Below are 21,475 nucleotides of genomic sequence, written 5' to 3'. Positions count from 1 at the left end.
AGATTAATATTCACTAGTTCCCACATTTAATAATGCACAGAAATTATAAAACACACATGTTATTATTTGTGAGTTTAAAATATGACAATCTAAAAATCATATGGTCTGTTTTGAAGATATTCTAACTTTTCTCACTCCTAGTAGGCGAGACTTTATAAATGTGATTTCCTCTCTCTGTAGCTTCAACACGTTCACTGAATGCTTTCTTTTCTTTCTCTCCTTTTGTTGCTAGTAGGTTAAAGGGGAGTTCATACACAAAAATCAATTGTATTTATATATTATGTTTATATATCAACAATGATTAATTGGAATTTGAAACTTTATCATTTAGAATAGCACAAAAAAAAGAACTGTTTAAATCTAAATCTTATAAAATGTGCAAGATTTGTATGCTGAAAAATAGAAAAAGTTAATAAAAGAAATCAAAGTAGACCTAAATAAAAGGAGAGATATACCATGTTCATGGATTAAACAACTCAGTATTATTAACTTGTCAGTTCTCCACAAACTGATCTGTAGATTCAGTGAAATTACAATAAAAATCCCAGCAGGATTTCTTTTTGGTAGAAATTTAAAGCTGAGTCAAAAATTTATATGGAAAGGCAAAGGAGCTGTAATAACTAAATAATTTTGAAAAAGAACAAAGTTGGAGGATTAACCCTAGTTGATTTTGAGACTTACTATAAAGCTGCAGTAACTGTTAGATACAACATAAAAAGCATCATCCATAAAGGGAAAAATTTGATTTCACCAAAATTAAGAACTTTTGTTCTCTGAATGATACCATTAAGAAAATGAAACCACAGGAGCCGGCCTGGTGGCGCAGTGGTTAAGTTCACACATTCTGCTTTGGCGGCCTGGGGTTTGCCGGTTCAGATCCTGGTTGCGGACCTATGCACCACTTGTCAAGCCACGCTGTGGCAGGTGTCCCACATATAAAGTAGAGGAAGATGGGCACAGATGTTAGCTCAGGGCCAGTCTTCCTCTGCAAAAAAGAGGAGGACTGGCAGCAGATGTTAGCTCAGGGCTAATCTTCCTCAAAAAAAAGAAAAAAGAAAAAGAAAATGAAACCACAAGCTACAGACTCAAAGAAGCTATTTGCAAGCCACATATCTAATAAAAGACTTATATCCTGAATATATATGTTTTTAAAATCTCTTAAACTCAATGATAAGAAATCACATATAAGAAATCACAGTTAAAGGGAAGATGAGGATAGAGACTGGGTTTGATTTTCCAGATAGAGTCCTTGAAATGAGATAAGTCAAGAATCATGTGTTCTCATAGGCTAAATGGCTTAAAAAAAAATGATTGCAAACAACGTATCCCTGTGAAAATTTTTATGTTGATCTACATAGTTACAATTAGAGTCATGTTAAAATTTTTGCCATCACCATGATTATAAGAACCTTGTGTTATAAGTACTGTGGATATAAGGCAGACCTAATCTCTCTGTAAAAGGATGAGACCTCATAATGTCCAAACAGCTGCTTAATTGATTCTAATTTATTTTCAAAATAACAGTAAAGAGAATTTCAAATTCTTATTAAAAATCGATTGACTGGCTTTCTTATTTTCTGTCACGTGTGCTGGTATGGAATAGAAACATATTTTGCTCAGTGGACTAACATGACCTCTACTAGCCAGAGCTGTGACCCCTCAGGACTGGAGGAGCCAGTAGAGACCAGGAAGGTAGTGCTGCCTTAGGGCTGTTGTCTCAGTACCCTGCCTGTCCCCTTGCCCATCAACTCCCCTCTCCTTACTTCTGGGATAAGCATGATTCTACAAGACTTTAAGTACAGTGAAGATGTAATTTTGGAAGGAGAGGGGTAGTGAGGCACAGCATACTATTCTGGCATAGAAGAGTTGAACATCTGAATTAGTGTATTCAGTGGGCTTCCGTTAGTGCCTTTGCTGTTCTCTCTTGATTTGTGGGTGATAGAACTTCTCATCAATAACGGATTAACTTGTAGGTGAATGATGTTCTGTAGATGTCAGCAAACTTGTTATCTAATCTCTTTATCCTGTTCTAGATGTGAAAATGTGATTTAATATTAGTTGGGAATGGTGATGTATTTATCAGAATACTACCCTTATCAGGTCATATCATGTCTTTCACTTACCTCCTTGATAAAGATTTACCAGATGCAAAAATGGGATGTTTGGTAGATATAATTTACCATTGTAATATGCAGTCCTCAAAACCTTACTTAGCAGGGCACTGCTATTTAGTAGAGGTGGATGAAAATGTTTTCTCACCATTTCATGGGAGCAAGGCCAGCCCCTTGCAACATTTTTTTTTTAAGATTGGCACCTGAGCTAACAACTGTTGCCAATCTTCTTCTTTTTTTTTTTTTTGCTTTTTCTCCCCAAATCCCCCCAGTACATAGTTGCATATTTTAGTTGTGGGTGCTTCTAGTTGTGGCATGTGGGACGCCGCCTCAACATGGCCTGATGAGTGGTGCCATGTCCGCGCCCAGGATCTGAACCGTGGAAACCCTGGGCTGCCGAAGCGGAGCACGCCAACTTAACCACTCGGTCACTGGTCCGGACCCCCATGCAACATTTTGAAAGAGCAAGTTTGTCCGAATTCTCGCTCTTCTCTTCTTTCACCCCTTATTGCCTCTTTTAAAAGATACTCAAAGTCCTTACATGTCCTAAAAACCTCACTGTGAATGCCCCCTCCAGCCCACCAAATTCTAGTGTATCCTGTATTCCAGAAATGCCTACTGGTCCTCTCCTTAGAAAATTTCATGCCTTTAACATAGCTGATCTCAGTTAGGTATTACACTGAAAATAATCTACGTGATCCACTTTCTAACAAGATGTCAATAACAGATACCTCCTTAATCCTCTACGAGGGGATGCTTTTCTAAAAGAGGTTGGTTGTTAACCCAAATAAATATCTGCTTTGGTGGAATTTCAGGTAAAATGGTAAAGGGAAGAAAAGCCAACATGACACTTGTTTGAGGGGAGGAGAATATGAGATGGGGTAGGAGAAAACAGAGGAACGGCCAAATACGGCTGTGGCCCTTGACCGGGGTTCCACTCCAGTCACAATTTTTGTGAAAGTTTTCACAATTATTCCCTTTCCTTTACTTCTGAATTCACAAATTATCTTTACTCCTTTAGTTTCATATTTAGCAGCTTCCGTGGAAGCTAGTGAAGTGCTTCTGACTTTGGGGAACATTTGGATGGAGGCCCAGGCAGCTAGAGGAGGAATAATGAAGCGAGAGGTGTGCTTCAGTACGTGCAGACTGCTTATCAATGGTGTTTGTAAATCAGGCGCCGAACAGAATTATATTTGAATAGAAAAAGGACAGAATATCGCTTCACCCCTCTAAGAAAGCAAGCAAGTGCATGCACATTTGGGAGGGAAAAATATACCAGGTTGTAACACCTGGCACTATGCCAGGAATATGCTTTTATGTGTCATCTATATAAAGTGCTTATGTAAGAAGAGACATTTTATTGTGTGTAAAATTAATTTTTTCATTTTTTTAATATCTTGACATTTTCTCTAGGCTAATAATAGAACCCTGCAAGAGAAGATTTTACAAGTGAACAATTTGGTGGAAGCCTTTGGCAATGCCTGCACTGTCATAAATGACAATTCCAGCCGATTTGGAAAATATTTAGAAATGAAATTTACCTCTTCTGGAGCTGTAGTAGGAGCACAGATTTCTGAATACCTTCTGGAGAAATCCCGAGTTATCCACCAAGCCATGTAAGTTAACATCAAATATCTCCTATTTTCTGGGAAACATAAGCAAAGTTTATATATATCTTATATGTATATAAGTTTATATATAACATAATGCTTCTGTTTTAATAGTGAAATTTCTTACTCACTCAACACAAATTCAACAGAATTTTATTGATCACCTACTACGTGCAGGCACTTACTATTGGAAAAAAGAGATCCCTCAGCCCTGTCTTACGTCTCATATGGGTTATGTCCAGTAGAAGATATGATAACAGATAGAAAACCTAATCCCATCATGGAGGTACTAACAGGATAAATTAGTGCTATTTCTGAAATAGGCGAGAATACATTTTCCTACACAAAACTGATTTCAATTATATTTTTAGATTCTAGAGAAGCTTTTTGTGATTTGTGCGAATGAAATATCAGAAATGTAAGAGAAGAATTCTTAGTAGGTACATTTTTTATTATACGTGTAAATACACTGTATCAGTCTGGATCCTGAAAGGAAAGAACAAGTTCAAAGGGTTTGACTGAGAAGACTGTTTGTAGAGATGGAGTGGGCATTGAAGAACCAAGAAGAAGTGATGAGATACCCACAGAGGGACAGCAGTGAGAAACCCTTGACACCCCTAGGCCTGGAGGAGGGGCTGTCCGTCAGGAGCTGTTTCCATAAAGGAGCACACCGCTGTGAGGGGGAGAGCAGGGGACAAGTACTCCAACCTCTTTCTTCTCCCTCCTTCCAGTGTCCTACCTGTGCTTCCTATTGGCTGAACCTCACTGGAAGCCAGAGCAAGGGAGCCCAGGTATCATAGTCTGCAGAGGTTAGCCTTTGGGGTCACAGAGCAAGGCAAAGAAGAGTGGGGAATGGATCTGAGGTGGCAGAGAAGAACCAGAGCGGACCATTATTTTTCTTAAATGAACTTACCCTTCTCTTTTTGCCTCTGCCCATGTCATGCCACCCCAATCTCTGACCACATTTATTTTTATATTTCTAATGATGGTACTATCATGTAAGTTGTAACTTAAATCCTCTTCTAAATGTAGATGATTTTGGAGGACAAATTTTTAAAAGAGGCTACTTAGTTTCAAGAAGAAAATGAGCTTGTTGAAGTCAATGCTGGATAATTCTCATAAATGTAAATTGTAGCTGTTTCAGGCACTTTTCTCCTGTTGCTACAGTTTAGGTCAGCAAGCGTTGATTGCATTTCTCTCCCATGCCCAACACTTTACGAGACGCTGCAGGAGACGTCAACAAAGTGGCCGAAGTCGTGCTCTCGCCTGTGGAGGAAGGGAAAATATTATTTATGGAGCAATTACTCTATGTCAGGCACTGTGCTGAACATTTTATATCCAGTATCTCTTTTAATTTTTACAGTGATATGACAGGATATTATTGTCTATTTTTTACATGAGGAAACTGAGACTAAGAGTATTGTGATAAATTGCCTAAGGTCAAAAAACTAATAATTGACTGAGTTGGGGTTTGAACCCGTGTCTCTCTGTCTGAGTCCAAAGTCCACCATTCATTCATCCATTTAGTAAATATTTATTGAGCACCTACTGTGTGCCAGGAACTGTACTAGGCACAGGAGGGAGAAAGCTGAGTGAGATGGGAGTCCTGCAGTAAATCAGCTCATGGTCTCCTGAGAGCCACGGATGCTTTGATACAAAGCTTGGTGATCACCTGTTGGTTTCTAATCTCTCAGGAAAGTAGGCAGTGAGTTAATCCGCTAAGCGGGACCAGGTCCGTGGCAAGCGAGAGGGACCCAGGACACTGCATGTCTTGGAGGAGGGAGCTGTAGTGGGGGGAGCTGTAATTAAAAATGAAAAATTAAAAGCACTGTTTCATGAATATCCTATGGGGCCTTATGAATGCAAAGCTGCATTGTTGGCTTTCCAAGCCTTATTGCTGGCCCCTTTGTTGAAGATTCGAAGGTTTCACAGATGAGGTAAGCCGCACCCTTGCGAGGACTTTGCCACAGTTTTGAGGGCGTTAGAGATCTGGGCTGCTTAGGTGATCCCAGGGGCCAGGGCAGGTGAACACACAGAAGACAGCCCTGAAACCTTCCTGTAAATGGCGGAGTGAGACTCTGAGGAAGTATTCAAAGATCCACAATTAGGGGTGGGGCCAGAGTCAGAGAAGTACCGTTTGGTTACTTGCTGAGAGCCTGCGTTTATCCCCAGGCCATTCTGACCTGGGAACCTCTGGTCATAGGAGCATGTGTGGGATGCTCTCGTGCTCTGTCTGCTCAAGTACAGCTTGATGTAGTTAGGACAGCACATGAGATGGGTAATTTTTGGCGATGTATTTTTTTCCTGTTTCTTTAACTCTCCTATTGTTTATCCACTGAAGGTCAGTATATTTCCTATAGCATCTCCAGATCCTGTCAAATTACAGTTCTCAGTAAATGTAAACTGATAATTGAATGGAAAACCAACAATTTTACATGTCTCCATTTATGAGTCATTCTCTAATTGTACACTGCATCATTTAAGCATTAAAGGTGTGACACACAGAGCAATCAATGTGATTTCATTAGAACAAAGCACACTGTGCCAGTCTCAGAGTTCTATTATTTTCTGATGAGAAAAGACAAGAACTAAACTTTTGGTTTTGTTCTAACCTCGCTCATGTACAATGTTAGGGTTCAATGCGTTGTTACTGGTAACTGCAACAGGTAACAGCTGGGGGTGTGGAAAGTGTGAGTGCAGCCATTCTAAAGGATGTGCCGTCCTCAATTCAGCATCTGAGCCTGTAGACACTCTTTCTTGAAATGCTCACCTGTCTGCTTCCACCACTGGATTCTCCTGGTTCCTCTCCTACCTCTCTGAGATTTTCTTCTCTAACTTAGATTCATCCATGCATTCCAGAAATGTTTATTTACCAAAGATTTGCCCTTGAAATGTTTCTCTTTTCTCACTAGCAATTTCTTCTGGTATCATGGCCTCAACAGATACCTCCACCTGATTAACACCTAAAGATGTACTTAGAGATGTTCATCTCCTGAGTTCACGTTTTTCGTTTCCAACTACCTGAATATCCTGCCTCCATATCGAATTCAACTGAATGTGCATTGTCCTAAACCTTTTTCTTTTCCCATGGTCCCTTTTATGGGGAAGGGAACCGCCCTCCTCCATTTATATGGAACCTCTGACCCTCTCTTCACTCTCCATGTCTAAATATTTCTGAGTTGGTCTCTAGAATAACATTTACACCTCTCCTCTGCTGTCCCTTCTTCTGCTCCTATTTTCTCTCAAGCTCTTGTTCCCTCTGACCTAGACGCTTGAAAGATTTGGATTTCCTGGACATTTGGACTCTCCTCCAAGGCGGGGTGATATCATGCCCTCCCAGACTCAGGGGATAGACTCAACCCAGGATGCATGCTAATCAAGAGTGCTGTTATTTTTCTCTTTCAAAATTTATTCCTTCTTTTTGAAATACTAACAAGGAAGAACAGAAATCCACATTAATCCCTTTATCAAGCTGTACACTTTCATATTAAGTTTTTTGTTTGTTAACTTTCAGGAAAGACTAAATAGTTTGTCTTAAATAGTTATGGATGTGGCACAAATACCAAACCTTTAACCATGTTCTTTTAAATCTACATGAATTGTGTGTTGGAACCCTTAATGAGCTTCTGTAAAATTTACTCTTGTAATGGTTTTTGGCAGAACCTTGAAACAAAGCTAGAGATTGTACGATAAAGACAGGGATACCCTAAAACCCCAAACATCTTTAACTGCATCACTGGAAATTAAATATACGTGGATATGTTCACCTTTGTTTCTGAGGAAAACTTCTGTGTACTGAAAGAATAAATGATTTCTAAGGAAAGCAAAGGTAAATTTTCTATCTCAGCTGAGATTATACTGCATAATATACACGAGGAGAAGATCTAGGGAAGTTTTTTTAAGAGTATTTTTTACACGAGTTTTAGGTTCACAGCAAAATTGAGAAGGCACAGATATACGTACTGCTACCCTACACGTGTGTAGCCTCCCCCCATTATCAACATCCCACACCAGAGTGTTACATTTGTTACAATTGATGGACCAACATTGACATATCATTGTCACCCAAAGTCCATAGTTTACATTGACTCTTGCTGGTGTACTTTCTTTGAGTTTGGACAAATATATGACATGTATCAACTGTCACATTATTATACAGAGTATTTTCACTGCCCTAAAGATCCTCTCTGCTCTGACTACTCTTCCTTCCCTCCCCCAGCCCCTGACAACCACTGATATTTTTACTGTCTCCATAGTTCTACCTCTTCCAGAATGTCATATAGTTGGAATCATACAGTAGTCAGCCTTTTCAATTGGCTTTCTTCACTTAGTAATATGCATGTAAGGTTTCTCCGTGCCTTTTCATGGCTTGATAGCTCCTTTCTTTTTAGCACTGAATAATATTCCATTGTCTGGATGTGTCACAGTTTATTTATCCGTTCAGTTGCTGAAGAACATCTAGGTTGCTTCAAGTTTGGGCAATTATGAATAAAGCTCCTGAAAACATCTGTGTGCAAATTTTTGTGTGGATATAAGTTTCCAGTTCCTTTGGGTGAATACAAATGATCTCAGTTGCTGGATCATATGTTTAGTTTTGTAAGAAACTGCCCAGATGTCTTCCCAAGTGGCTATACCAGTTTGCATTCCCATCAGTGATGAGTGAGAGTTCCTGTTGCTCCACGTCCTCGTCAGCATTTGGTGTTGTCAGTGTTCTGGATTTTGACCATTCTAATAGATGGGTAGTGACATCTCATTGTGGTTTTAATTTGCATTTCCCTGATGGCATAAGATGTGGAGCATCTTTTCTTATGCTTATTTGCCATCTGTATCTCTTTGGTGAGGTGTTTGTTGAGGCTTTGGGCCCATTTTTTATTTGAGTTGTTTGTTTTCTTATTGTTGAATTTTAAGAGTTCTTTGTATATTTTCAATAACAATCCTTTATCAGATGTGTCTTTTGCAAATATTTTCTCCCAGTCTGTGGCTTGTCTTCTCATTCTCTTGAAATTGTCTCTGGCAGAGCAGAAGTTTTTAATTTTAATGAAGTCCAGTTTATCAATTATTTCTTTCATGGATTGTGCCTTTGGTGTTGTATCTAAAAAGTCATCATCATACCCATCATCATCCAGGTTTTCTCCTATTTTATATTCTAGGAATTTTATAGTTTAGTGTTTTACACATTGGGTCTGTGGCCCATTTTGAGTTAACTTTTGTGAAAGGTGTGGTCTGTGTTTGGATTCTTTTCTTTTTCTGCGTGAGGATGTCCAGTTGTTCGGCACCATTTGTTGAAAAGACTATCTTTGCGTCACTGTATTTCCTTTGCTCCTTTGTCAAAGATTGGCTAACTATATTTATGAGAGTCTATTTCTGGGCTCTCTATCTGTTCTATAGATGTATTTGTCTATTCTTTTGGGTCTTTGTGTGTGTGTGTGAGGAAGATTGGCCCTGAGCTAACATCTGTCGCCAGTCTGCCTCTTTTTGCTTGAGGAAGATTGTCATTGAGCCAACATCTGTGCCAGTTTTCCTCTATTTTATGTGGGATGCCACCACAGCATGCCTTGATGAGTGGTGCTAGGTCCACACCCAAGATCTGAACCTGCAAACACCAGGCTGCTGAAGCAGAGCATGTGAACTTAACCGCTATGCCACCAGGCCAGCCCCTATTTGTCTGTTCTTTTGCCAGTACTGCACTGTCTTGATTACAGTACATTTATAGGAAGTCTTAAAGTCAGGCATTGTCGGTCCTCCAACTTTTTTCTTCTCCTTCCATATTGTGTTGGCTATTTGGCGTCTTTTGTTCTCCATATACACTTTAGAATCTGTTTGTCAATATCCACAAAATTGCTTGCTGGGCTTTTGATTGGGATTGCATTGACTCTATAGATCAAGTTGGGAAGAACTGACGTCTTAACATTATTGAGTCTTCCTAGCCATGAACGTGGAATATCTCTCCATTTACTTAGTTCTTCTTTGATTTATTCCATCAGAGTTTTGTAATTTTCCTCACATAGATCTTGTATATAATTTGTTAGATTTATAACGCTTTCATTTTGGGGATGCTAATGTAAATGGTATTGTGTTCCTAATTTCAAATTCCCCTTATTCGTTGTTGGAATATAGGAAGGTGATTGACTTTTGTATATTAACCTGTATCCTGCAAACTTTCTGTAATTGCTTATTTGTTCCAGGAGGTTTTTTGTCAGTTCTTTTGCATTTTCTGCATAGATAATCATGTTATCTACAAACAAAGACAGTTTTATTTCTTCCCTCCCCATCTGTATACCTTTCATGTTCTTTTCTTGTCTTCTTGCATTGGCTAGGACTTCCAGTAAGATGGTGAAAAGGAGTAGTAAGAGTGGAGATCCTTGCCTTGTTCTTGACTTTAGTGGGAAAGCTTTCCATTTCTCACATTAAGTATGATGTTACCTGTAGGGGTTTTTTTGTAGATATTTTTTACCAAGTTGAGGAAGTTCCCCTCTATTCCTAGTTTACTGAGAGTTTTTGTCATGAATGGCTGTTGGGTTTTGTCAAATGCTTCTTATGCATCCATTGATACAATCATGTGATTTTTCTTCTTTATCCTGTTGATGTGATGGATTATGTGAATTGATTTTCGAATGTTTACTTGCATACTTGGGATATATCCCACTTGGTCATGGTGTGTAATTCTTTTTATACATTGTTGGATTCAATTTGCTAATATTTTGTTGAGGCTTTTTTCATCTATGTTCATGAGAGATATTTGTCTATAGTTTTCTTATAATATCTTTGTCTGGTTTTGATATTAGTTTAATGCTGGTCTCATAGAATGAGTTAAGAAATAGTCCCTTTGCTTCTATCTTCTCAAAGAGATTGTAGAGAATTGGTATAAATTCTACATCAAATGATTGGTATAATTCACTAGTGAACCCAACTGGGCCTGGAGCTTTCTATTTTAGAAGGTTATTAATTATTGATTCAATTTCTTTAATAGATTTGAACCTATTCAGATTGTCTATTTCTTCTTGTGTGAGTTTTAGCAAATTATGTCTTTCTAGGAATTGGTCCATTTCATCTAGGTTATCAAATTTTGGGGCATTGAATTGATCATACTATTCCTGTAGTATCCTTTTAATTTCTGTGAGAAATGTAGTGATATCCCCTCTTTTATTTCTGATATTAGTAATTTTATCCTCTCTCTTTTTTCTTAGCCTGGCTAGAGGTTTATTGATTTTATTGATCTTCTCAAAAAACCAGCTTTTGGTTTATTGATTTTTCTCTACTCAGTTCTGGTTTTCAATTTCATTTATTTCTGTTCTATTTCTTATTATTTCTTTTCTTCTGCTTAATTTGCATTTAATTTGCTCTTCATTTTATGTTTCCTAAATTGAAAACTTTGATTGTTTTAGATCTTTCTTCTTTTCTAATGTAAGTGTTCAATGCTATAAATTTGCCTCTAAACAGTCCTTTCACTGCATCCCACAAATTTTGATGTTGTGTTTATATTCATATCTAGTTCAAAATATTTTTTAATTTCTCTTGTGATTTCTTCTTTGATCCATGTGTTATTTAGAAGTGCATTAATGTCCACATATTTTGAAACTTTCCAGTTATATTTTTGTTATTGATTGCTAGTTAATTCCATGTGGGCTAAGAGCAGATATTTTATGATATTTATTATTTTAAATTTGTTAAAGTGTGTTTTATGGGCTAGGATGTGGTCTGTCTTGGTGAATGTTTCATGTGTGCTTGAGAAGAATGTGAACTCTGCAGTTGTTGGATGAAGTAGTCTATAGATGTTCATTATATCCAGTTGATTGATGATGTTGTTGCATTCAACTGTGTCCTTACTGGTTGTCTGCCTGCTGGATCTGTCCAGCAGATAGATGGGTGTTAAACCTTCCAACTATAATGGTGGATTCATCTGTTTCTCTCTGCAATTCCATCAGTTTTTACCTCACATAATTTGATGCTCTGCTTTTAGGCCCATACACATTAAGGATTAATATGTCTCTTGGAGAATTGAACCCTTTATCTTATGTAATGCCCTTCTTAATCCCTTCCTTGCTTTGAATTCTTCTCTCTCAGAAATTAATATAGTTATCCTGCTTTCTTTTGATTAATGTTAGTATGGTATATTTTTCTCCATCTATTTACTTTTAATCTATATATGTCTTTATATTTATTCTTTTTTTTCTTTTTCTTTTTTGCTGAGGAAGACTAGCCCTGAAGTAACATCTCTGCCAGTCTTCCTCCACTTTATATGTGGGTCACCACCAGAGCGTGGCTGACTGGTGGTGTAGGTCTGTGCCCAGGATCTGAACCTGTGACCCTGGGCTGCCGAAGTGGAGCATGCCAAACTTAATTACTATTCCATGGGGCCAGCCTCAATATGTGTCCTTATATTTAAAGTGTGTTGCTTGTAGACAACATATGGTTAGGTCTTGTTTCTGTTCCCTCTGGCAATCTCTGTCTTAATTTGTGTATTTAGACCATTGATGTTCAGAGTGATTACTGATATAGTTGGATGAATATCTATCGTATTTGTTTTGTTACTGTCTTCTAATTGTTACCCTTGTTCTTTGTTCCTGTTTTTATCTTTCACTCTTTTTCTGCTTTTTGTGGTTTTAATTGACCATTTTATGTGATTCCATTTTCTCTCCTCTCTTAGCATATCAGTTATACTTCTTTAGTGGTTGCCCTAGAGTTTTCAATATATATTTACAACTAATCCAAGTCCACATTCAAATAACACGATAGTACTTCACAGATAGTGAGCACCTTTAATAACAAAATAATCCTATTTCCTCTCTCCAGTCCTTGTATCATTGCCATCACTGATTTCACTAATATAATATACATCAGCATATATATTATATATAAACATAATTGAATACTTTGTTGCTGTTATTATTTTGGACAAACTGTTATCTGTTAGATCAATTAAGAATAAGAAAAATAAAAGTTTTTGTTTTATCCTCACTCATTCCTTCTTTGATGCCCTCCCTTTCTTTATGTAGTTCCAAGTTTCTGACCTATGTTATTTTTCTTCTCTCTAAAGAACTTCTAGCATTTCTTCCAAGCCAGGTTTACTGGCAACAAATTCCCTCGATTTTTCTTTGTCTGAGAAAGTCCTTATTTCTCCTTCACTTCTGAAGAATAACTTTGTGGAGTATAGAGTTTTAGGTTGGTGGTCTTTTTCTCTCAACATTTTAAAGATTTCACTCTACTTTCTTCTTGCTTGCATGGTTTCTGAGGAGGAGTCTGATGGAATTCTTATCTTTGTTCCTCTATATGTAAGATGTTTTTTGCTTCTGGTTTCTTTCCATACTTTTTCTTTACTTTTGATTTTCTGTAGTTTGAAAATGATATGCCTGGGTATATTTTTTTTTCAGCATTTATCCTCCTTGGTGTTCTCTGAGCTTCTTGGAGCTGTGGTTTTTTGTCTGACATTGATTTGGGGAAATTCTGTCATTAATGTATCAAATATTTCTTTTGTTCCTTTCTCTCTTTTTCTCCTTGCCTTCCAATTATGTCTATTTATGCTTTTTGTAGTTGTCACACAGTTCTTGGATATTCTGTTCTGTGTTTTTCAGTCTTTGTTCTCTTTGCTTTTTCAGTTTTGTGGGTTTCTATTAATATATCCTCAAGCTCAGAGATTCTTTCCTCAGTGGCATCCAGTCTGCTAATAAGCCCATCAAAAGCCTTCTCCATTGCTGTTACAGAGTTTTTAATCTCAAGCATTTCTTTTTGGTTCTGTCCTAGGATTTCCATCTCTCTGCTTGCATTTCCCATCTGTTCTTGCATGCTGTCTACTTTATCCATTAGTGTCCTTAGCATATTAATCACTTTTAAATTCCAAGTCTGATCATTCCAATATCCCTGCCATGTCTAGTTCTGATGCTTACTCTGTCTCTTCAAATTGTAACTTTTGCCTTTTAATATGCCTTGTAATTTTTTCTTGATGCCAAACTCGAGGTCCTGGGTAAAAGGAACTGCTGTAAATGGGCCTTTAGTAATGTGGTGGTGAGGTGTGGGGGAGGGGAAGGTTCTATAGCCCTATGATCAGTCTCAGTCTTTTAATGAGCCTGCGCCTCCGGACTGAGAGCGTCACAAGTGTTCCTCAGTTCTTTTCTCCCCACTTAGGAGGGACAGGATGGCTAGAGTGGGCCAAAGTTGACTGTTTCCCTTCTCTCATTTGGAAGGCTGGAGGTGACTAACCTCCTCTAGGCAGGAAGGAATTTTACCAGCAAGACTACAGTTAGACTCAAACTGCAGCTCTTCCCTGGGTCTCTAGCCTGCCAGCTGATTCTGAAGATTTTGGGACTTACAAGCTTCCACAATTTCATGATCCAATTTCTTAATCAGTCTCTCTCTCTGTCTACACACACACACACCCACGCACCCCATTGGTTCTGTTTCTCTGGAGAACCCTGACTACTCAGTGGCAGAGAGGAGCGCATGTGCACCAACAGTTCAGTATGTCCTGACCCAGCCCCTCTGGTACATCCAAAGTTTTCTGATGGGATGAGAGTCTTATGCTAACCAAAAGAGGAGTAATTTACAAAGAAATGGAAACAGTAAGGCCTTAGGGGTTGAGGGTTGTGATTACTTTAGCCTCTGTGAGAGGAACCTTTCTCTGCCGCAACCCCAGTCTGGTGAGCCTGGTGATAATAGAGTGAGTAATCAAGTGAGGATTAGGACCAACCCAAAACAAGAGGAAGGTGCAGTGGGAGGATGAGGAGGGCAATGCCACAAGTCAGATGCAAAACCTGGGGTCTCCCAAACGGCCCTCAGAGTCATCAAAGCAAAGCAGGGCCGGAGAGGGACAATGGAGACTGTGAAACTATAAAACAGGAAGACCCTCCTTCTCTTTTTCTGAAGAGAACTTGCCTGATCCTGGAGAATAATGTGATCATCCCAAGGACTCTCCAGAGCAAAACGAAGATGAGGGAAAGAGGAGAAGCGAGACCCTGAGGTCCCAGCAATTATGTTGTTGACCATCCTGAGGCAGAGACTCACCTTGTTGTGACCCATATTTCCTTAATTGTATTATTCCAGAGCCTGGGAAATGCTTTTTATACATAGAACCACAGAGTCACGGACCTTGAGACTCATCAGATACAAATTCCTCATACAAGTGAGAAAACTGAGCCCCACAAATGCAGTGTCACAAGGCAGTTAAAGATATGGGCTTTGGAGGCAAACACTTTGGTATGAATCCAGTTTAGCCATCAACTCTGTGACCTGAGAGGAGATTGGTAGCCGTCCAAGCCTCAGTTTCCTTGTACGTAAAATGAGAGAAACGTGTGGTCTGCTCCCCCTGGCATGTAAACTCCAAGAAGTTAGGGATTTTTGGCTGTTTGGTCCTGCTACATCTCTAGTGTCTAGAACAACATCCAGTATTCACTCACAAATTTGCGTTGAATGATTCATTTAAAGTGCTTAGCAGCGTCTGCAATTTAACAAGAGTGGTTGCTGAAAAAAATGATAACAACAACCATAGCAAGCCCAAATCCCGTATTCTGGGAAGCCCACATTGGCACTCACAGTTGTTGTTCTGATAATTATATTGCCAAGTAACTTTAACAATTAATAAATTTTCTTACTAACCCTTACTAAAAATGTCCTGTTTTTTCAGTGGAGAAAAGAATTTTCATATTTTTTACTACATCTACGCTGGTTTAGCCGACAAGAAGAAACTAGCCCATTACAAATTGTCTGAAAATAAGCCTCCTAGGTAAGACAGCAAGTCATATTTTTGTAAATACTACTTTCCCTTTTCACTGAATTTTAGATTTTCACCCATGCTTTCTTTTCTGTTTTTTTTTAGATACTTGCAAAATGACCACCTCAGAACAGTACAAGACATGATGAATAATAGTTTCTATAAATCCCAGTATGAGTTAATTGAGCAGTGTTTCAAAGTCATAGGTTTCACAATGGAGGTAAGTACAAGACATCTGACCCTCTTCAGGAAGTAACTTTTGTCATCACTAATGGTAAGAATTAGCATTTATTTAGTGATTAATATATGCCAGGCATTGTGCTAAATCTTTTATGTGAATCATTCTCTTAATTACTGAAACAACCTTATAAAATAACTCCTTAATCCTTTTATTTGACTTATATTCACGTCTCCCACATATATATAACATTTTACATTGTGGTTTTGATTTGCATTTCCCTAATGGCTTATGATGCTGAACTTCTTTTCATGTACTTATTGGTCTTTTGTATATCTTCTTAGAAGAAATGTCTATTCAGCTCCTTTGCCTATTTTTAATAGGGTTGTCCTTTTATTATTGTGTTGTAAGAATTCTTTACATTGTGGATACAAGTCCCTTGTCAGATATATGATTTGCAAAAATTTTCTCTCATCTGTTTTCTCTCGACTTTCTTGATGGTGTCCTTTCAAGCACAGAAGGTTTTCATTTTTATGATATCCACTTTATCTATTTTTTCTTTTGTTGCTTGTGATTTTGGTGTCATACGTAAGAAACCATTGTCTAATACAAAGTCACAAAGATTTGTGCCTCAGTTTGCTTCTAAGAGTTGAATAGTTTTAGCTCTAACATTCAGGTCTTTGTTCCAGTTGAGTTAACTTTTTTGTCTGGTGTGAGGTAGGGTCCAGCTTCTTTTGCATGTAGATATTCAGTTGTATGACTACCGTTTGTTGAAAAGGCAATTCTTTCCCCATTGAATGGTCTTGGCATCCTTGTTGAAAATCAGTTGACCACAGATGTATGGATTTATTTCTGAACTGTCAATTCCATTGTCTTTATGTATATGTCTGTCTTTCTGCCAATATCACACTGTCTTGATTATGGGTAGGTTTGTGACAAGTTTTGAAATTGGAAAGTGTGAGTCCTCCAACTTTGTTCTTTTTTTTCAAGACTGTTTTGGGAATTTCTATGAATTTGAAGATCAGCTTGTCAATTTCTAGTGATTTTTTTTTCTGCTTTATCTCCCCAAACCCCCCATGTACACAGCTGTATATCTTAGTTGCAGGTCATCTAGTGATTTTTTTAAAGTCTTTTTTGTCAGCTCACTCTTCCCTGTCTTATCCGCTTCCATCCACATCTGCTCTCTTTCCCCTCCCCCAGCTCATGGATGTTAACAACCCAGCATATACAGTCCAACATCCCCTGTTTACCTCCCTGTCATAAAATCCTACTTGAAGACAGCACGCACACACACACACACACAAATATATACATATATCTGGAAGGATGGTCATTGTTTTATTAATATGGGATTATATACAAATACTTTCTATGTCAGATTTTTCTCACTCGGCAATAGCTTGTGAAAATTCCTTCAAATAGCCTAGTGTAGTACTAAATTAGTTCTCTTAAAGGCAACATAATGTCCCATGGTGTGTACTACCATAATTTATTCAGCCATTCAGCCATGACTGGGCATACAACTATTAATGTTTCCAGGCCTTTGTCACCAGGAGCAAAGTCAAAATATGTCTCTGTTTACTGATGCTTTTATTTCTTTGGGATAGGTCCCTACTAGTGGGATTGCTGAATCAAAGGGTATATGTATTTTAAATTTGAATATGAATTGCAAGATTGCCTTCCAACAATTCTGTAATGCTTCCCATTTCCACCAGAAATGTATACAAGTACCCTTTTTGCCCCTTCTCTGCCAGAAATGCATTGTAGCTTTTGCAATATTCACTAGTCTGATGGGTGAAAGTAATATTTCATTTCAAGTTTGCATATCCCTGACTAATAGTGAATTTGAATGTCTTTCCATTTGTTTGCTGGCTACTTGGGTTTGCTTTTTTGTGAATTGTGTATTTATTTGTGTTGCTTCTTTTTATTGAATTATTTCTGTGCTTTCTGTCAATTTGTAAGTGCTCATTGAATATGGCGGACCTTATCATCTGTGTTATAAATATTTCCAGTTGTATGGCTTGTTCATGACTTACTTTTATCATATCTTTTACCATACAAAAATGTGTTTTCCATTTTTGTGTATTCAAACAAGTTTATCTTTTTGTTTCTATTGTCTGGCTTTTTGGTCTTGGTTAAAAAGTTTTCCCTTGTCTCTCGTTGTACACGTAGTCTCCTAGATTTTCTTGAAAGTTTTAAAAAATATATTTGTTTTTAATCCATTTGAAATCTACTTTTTATATAGTACAAATGGGGGACCACTTTTATTCTCTTCTAGATGGAGAGGCAGCCGTGCCATCACTGTTACTGGATACCATACCCTTTTCCCACTGGCTGACTTATCATATATGAAGGCCTTATATAACATGCAATCTGTTCCTGCTATCTCTGTTTCATCCACCAGTCTGCGTTTCTATTTCTATTCCAGTATTCTGTTGACTTGATTACAGTGTTTTGATACTGTGTTTTTCTAGTGAGGCATCCTACCTAGTGAGGCAAGTCCTGCTCTCACTTTCTGCTTTTCCATACTTTTCTTAGCTCTTATCTGGCCTTTGTCCAGATAAACTTTAGGATCAATTTATTCAATTCTCAGAACCCCAGTTGGAATTCCAATTAGAATTGTATTAAATTTATTTATTAATTTGAGGCGTCTTGTCATTTTTGTGATATTATGTCTTCTCATCCCAAATCATGATATGCCTTTCCATTTATTTAGATGTTATTTCAGTTTTTGATAATAATTTATAGTTTTACTCCTCTAGAATGTAAGCTTTATTTTTAGATTTCTTTCTAACTATGTTATGGTTTTTGGTGTTATTCTAAATGGAATATTTTTTCCGTTGGTAAGGTTTTCTAAATATACAATCATGTCATCAGCAAAAAGAATAGTTTTGCCCTTTTTTTCTGTGATATGTCAGCCCTTTCTTTTTCTTTTGTGTACTTAGAGCATCTAAGACAGAGTATAAGTCGATATTAAGTAATAATGATTATAGCTCGCCTCCCTGTCTGGTTTCTGATTTTAAGTGAAGTGGTTTTAGTGTTTGCTCTTATTTGTAATAAAGAGCATTTATCATAATTAAATAACTTCCTTTTATTGCTTTGCTTAGGATTGTTGTTAGGAATCCTGCTGAATTTTATCAAATATCTTTTCATCATCTATTGATATAATTTTTTCTAAATCAATTTGTTGGTATCTCTTATTACATTGGTGACCTTAATATTTAAATATCCTTACATTTCTAGAATAATCCAGTGTAGTCAAACTGCATTTGTGTTTTGTCAAATTTCTGTTTCCTCTGTGCTAGTGTTTTATTTTGATATTTTTCATCTATATTCATCAATGAGACTTATTTGTTGTTTCAGTTTTCTTTCATATCCTTATCAGATTTGAGTATTAAAGTTATGCTAGGGAGCTTTTTAAAATCTTTTTACTTTGGGCTATAAGAGTTTAAATCAGAGTTAAAATCAGTTCCCAATGTTCCCTGAAGATTTAAAGCACCTGGACTTAGTTACCTAGGTTCTCACCAGACCTCCTCTATAAGAATTTCCAGGAAGAGATCTCGTCATTTGTGCCTTTTACAAGCACAACAGGTGATTCTTATCATTAGAGAATATGGAGAACACTGGTGTTTAAAACTTAACGATTACGTAAAACAGCTGTGTGCGCCTCTGGTCCTGGGGCCTTTTTATCTTTAATCACCTTTCTGATTCTTCTATGTAAATTATCTATTCAAATTTTTCTTTGCTTTTTGGATTATCTGTATTTTGCTAAGAAACTATCATCAAATCTGATGCCATAGATTTGATTGATAAATTTTCTTATAGTGCTTTTTATTTATCCTGTATCTCTGGCTGTGTTTGCTTTCCCATTCTATTCACATATTTTTTGGGTTTGTTCTCTTTTATCTTTAATTGGGCTTACAAGGGAGTTTTCAATCTTAAAAACAAAAACAAAACAACAGTTGTTGGATATATTTACCCAGCCTATATATTTTTTAATTATCTGTTTTATTGATTTCAATTTTATTTTTCTATTTTTATTAATTTAGACATTCAGTTTCTTTTGAGTTTTTTCTTAACGGGAACACTTGGGTTGTCTATTTCTTCATTTTTCTTGTTTAATAATGAAGCCATTTAAGGCTATAAATTTATGTCTGAGTAATAAAGATTTCTCTCTGTGCCGGAGGTTGTATTTTTTTTTTAACAAAGTATCTTGTTTAAAAGGCTTTTAAAGAAGCTTTCAGACTCTGCTCTTAGCAGTTTCCTGTTTGCTGTGTTGACTCAATCCTGTGATATAAGAATACTTCACAGTGACTGTGAAGCCAGCTTTTAGATGAACTCTTTCAGGAAAGTCATATGTAATCTGTTGAATTTTAATTTCGTTTTCATAAATGACACTCCTGCAGCTTTAAAAGTTGTTGTGTCTGTTTAAGAAGTTTTCTGGGATTCCTTGAGTTATCGGATTTCTCCTAAGAGCTTGAACTAAAAATAAAACCTAATTCTCTAAAAATTTGGAAAATTTTATCAGCAGGATATAAAATGTAGAGATGCTGATAGAAGTGAAACTTCACAAAAATTATTCAAATTATGTGCAGTGAAGTTATTGAATCTAATCACTTTGTCGCACGTTTTTAAGGCAAAGTTGACTCCCTTCTAAAATGAAAGGCTGTCAACAATAACCTTTAGTCTATTGATTGTTTTACTTGCCATAAAATAATATTTGCAAAGATGTACCTGTTCTTGACATAGGGAAAAGTTTGCTGTTCAGTGCATTTTCTCCAAATCTGAAACTACCAGACCTTACTACTGAGTACTGCTGTCTTGCTTTCTCTTAGAAAGCCTTCGGCTCTTCCTTGGGTGTCCTTGCTGCAGCCTGTGGGGAGGATGTTCTCCAGACCTTGACGCTAGGGAATGAAGTGTGATCTCTGCCTACTGGGTGAGGTTGGAGAAGAATGACAGATAAATGACTTTTCTTTTGACTTTGAAATTAGGGCCCTACCTTCAGAGGAGGTTTAGATAAATCCAGAGTAATCTTTGCCTATCAGGAAACATTTCTACTTTTAGAAATTTCCGGTGTGACCTTTCCCCATATCTAAGAGGAATTTGGATTTGATGGGGAGATTCCCCCCATTCTGGCTACAGCCCCGGAATTTAGAGTTCCTCCTGGAGTTCTGAATAAACATTGCTACTCTGTGTCTAGATGAATTAACTGGTTGTAGGGAGAGATGGGTGAGCGGTTGAGGAGCCATAGGGAAACTGGCAGGCTGTTTTCAGGATCCTCTGAGGAGAAATAACTCCTCTTGGGGCCGGAATTATTACTATGACTTCCCCAAAGAGTTCTCAGTTTTTGCCAGAATACTGTGAATTATGTTGACAAGAGGGAAGCAACACTGTAAAGTCAATGACAAACCAAGGTTGATGCATCCTTAGGCAAATTCTTTCCTCACAGGAAGTCTTAAGCTGAAGTTGAGTAACTTTTTGAATTAGAAGTAGCATCTCCAACTTGACCATCTTCATTTCTGAATGACACATTCTCTCCATAGATTCATGGACCCTCCCTGGAACTTTGGGCTTACAGCTCAGGCTGTCCATTCTATAACTACTGAATTGTAGCTCCCATCAGGAAACTCAATGGTTCTGTGGTCTCCAGGCAGAAAGGATATGATTGGAGACCTTCTCTCTGCTGATGCATTAAATATCTTTTAAATAGAGCAAAGAGTCCCTTATTTGATAGGATTTCTGAAGGTTTTGGGGGAAGCTGACAGACTTTGCTCTTAGCTGTAGTATTTTCCTGAGAAGAACTTTCTACTCGTGAGATGGATGCCTGGTTCTTAAAGTAGCCAACTCATTCCCCTACTCTCCCCTCACAAAA

At 37.5% G+C, this 21,475-nt stretch overlaps 1 protein-coding gene across 1 annotated transcript in view; it reads left to right on the top strand.

Annotated features, from left to right (window-relative positions):
• The window catches only part of MYO3A (myosin IIIA), a 218,365-nt gene that overhangs the window by 95,973 nt on the left and 100,917 nt on the right, over nucleotides 1–21,475 (top strand). The window contains exons 15-17 of the mRNA XM_046678079.1: nucleotides 3,525–3,727; nucleotides 15,339–15,437; nucleotides 15,531–15,645. Coding sequence (XP_046534035.1) covers nucleotides 3,525–3,727; nucleotides 15,339–15,437; nucleotides 15,531–15,645 — 417 coding nt within the window. The remainder of the gene's footprint in view (nucleotides 1–3,524; nucleotides 3,728–15,338; nucleotides 15,438–15,530; nucleotides 15,646–21,475) is intronic.

Source organism: Equus quagga, chromosome 12, assembly GCF_021613505.1.
Source record: "Equus quagga isolate Etosha38 chromosome 12, UCLA_HA_Equagga_1.0, whole genome shotgun sequence".
NCBI lineage: Eukaryota > Metazoa > Chordata > Mammalia > Perissodactyla > Equidae > Equus > Equus quagga.
This window is presented reverse-complemented; position numbering and strand designations above follow the sequence as displayed.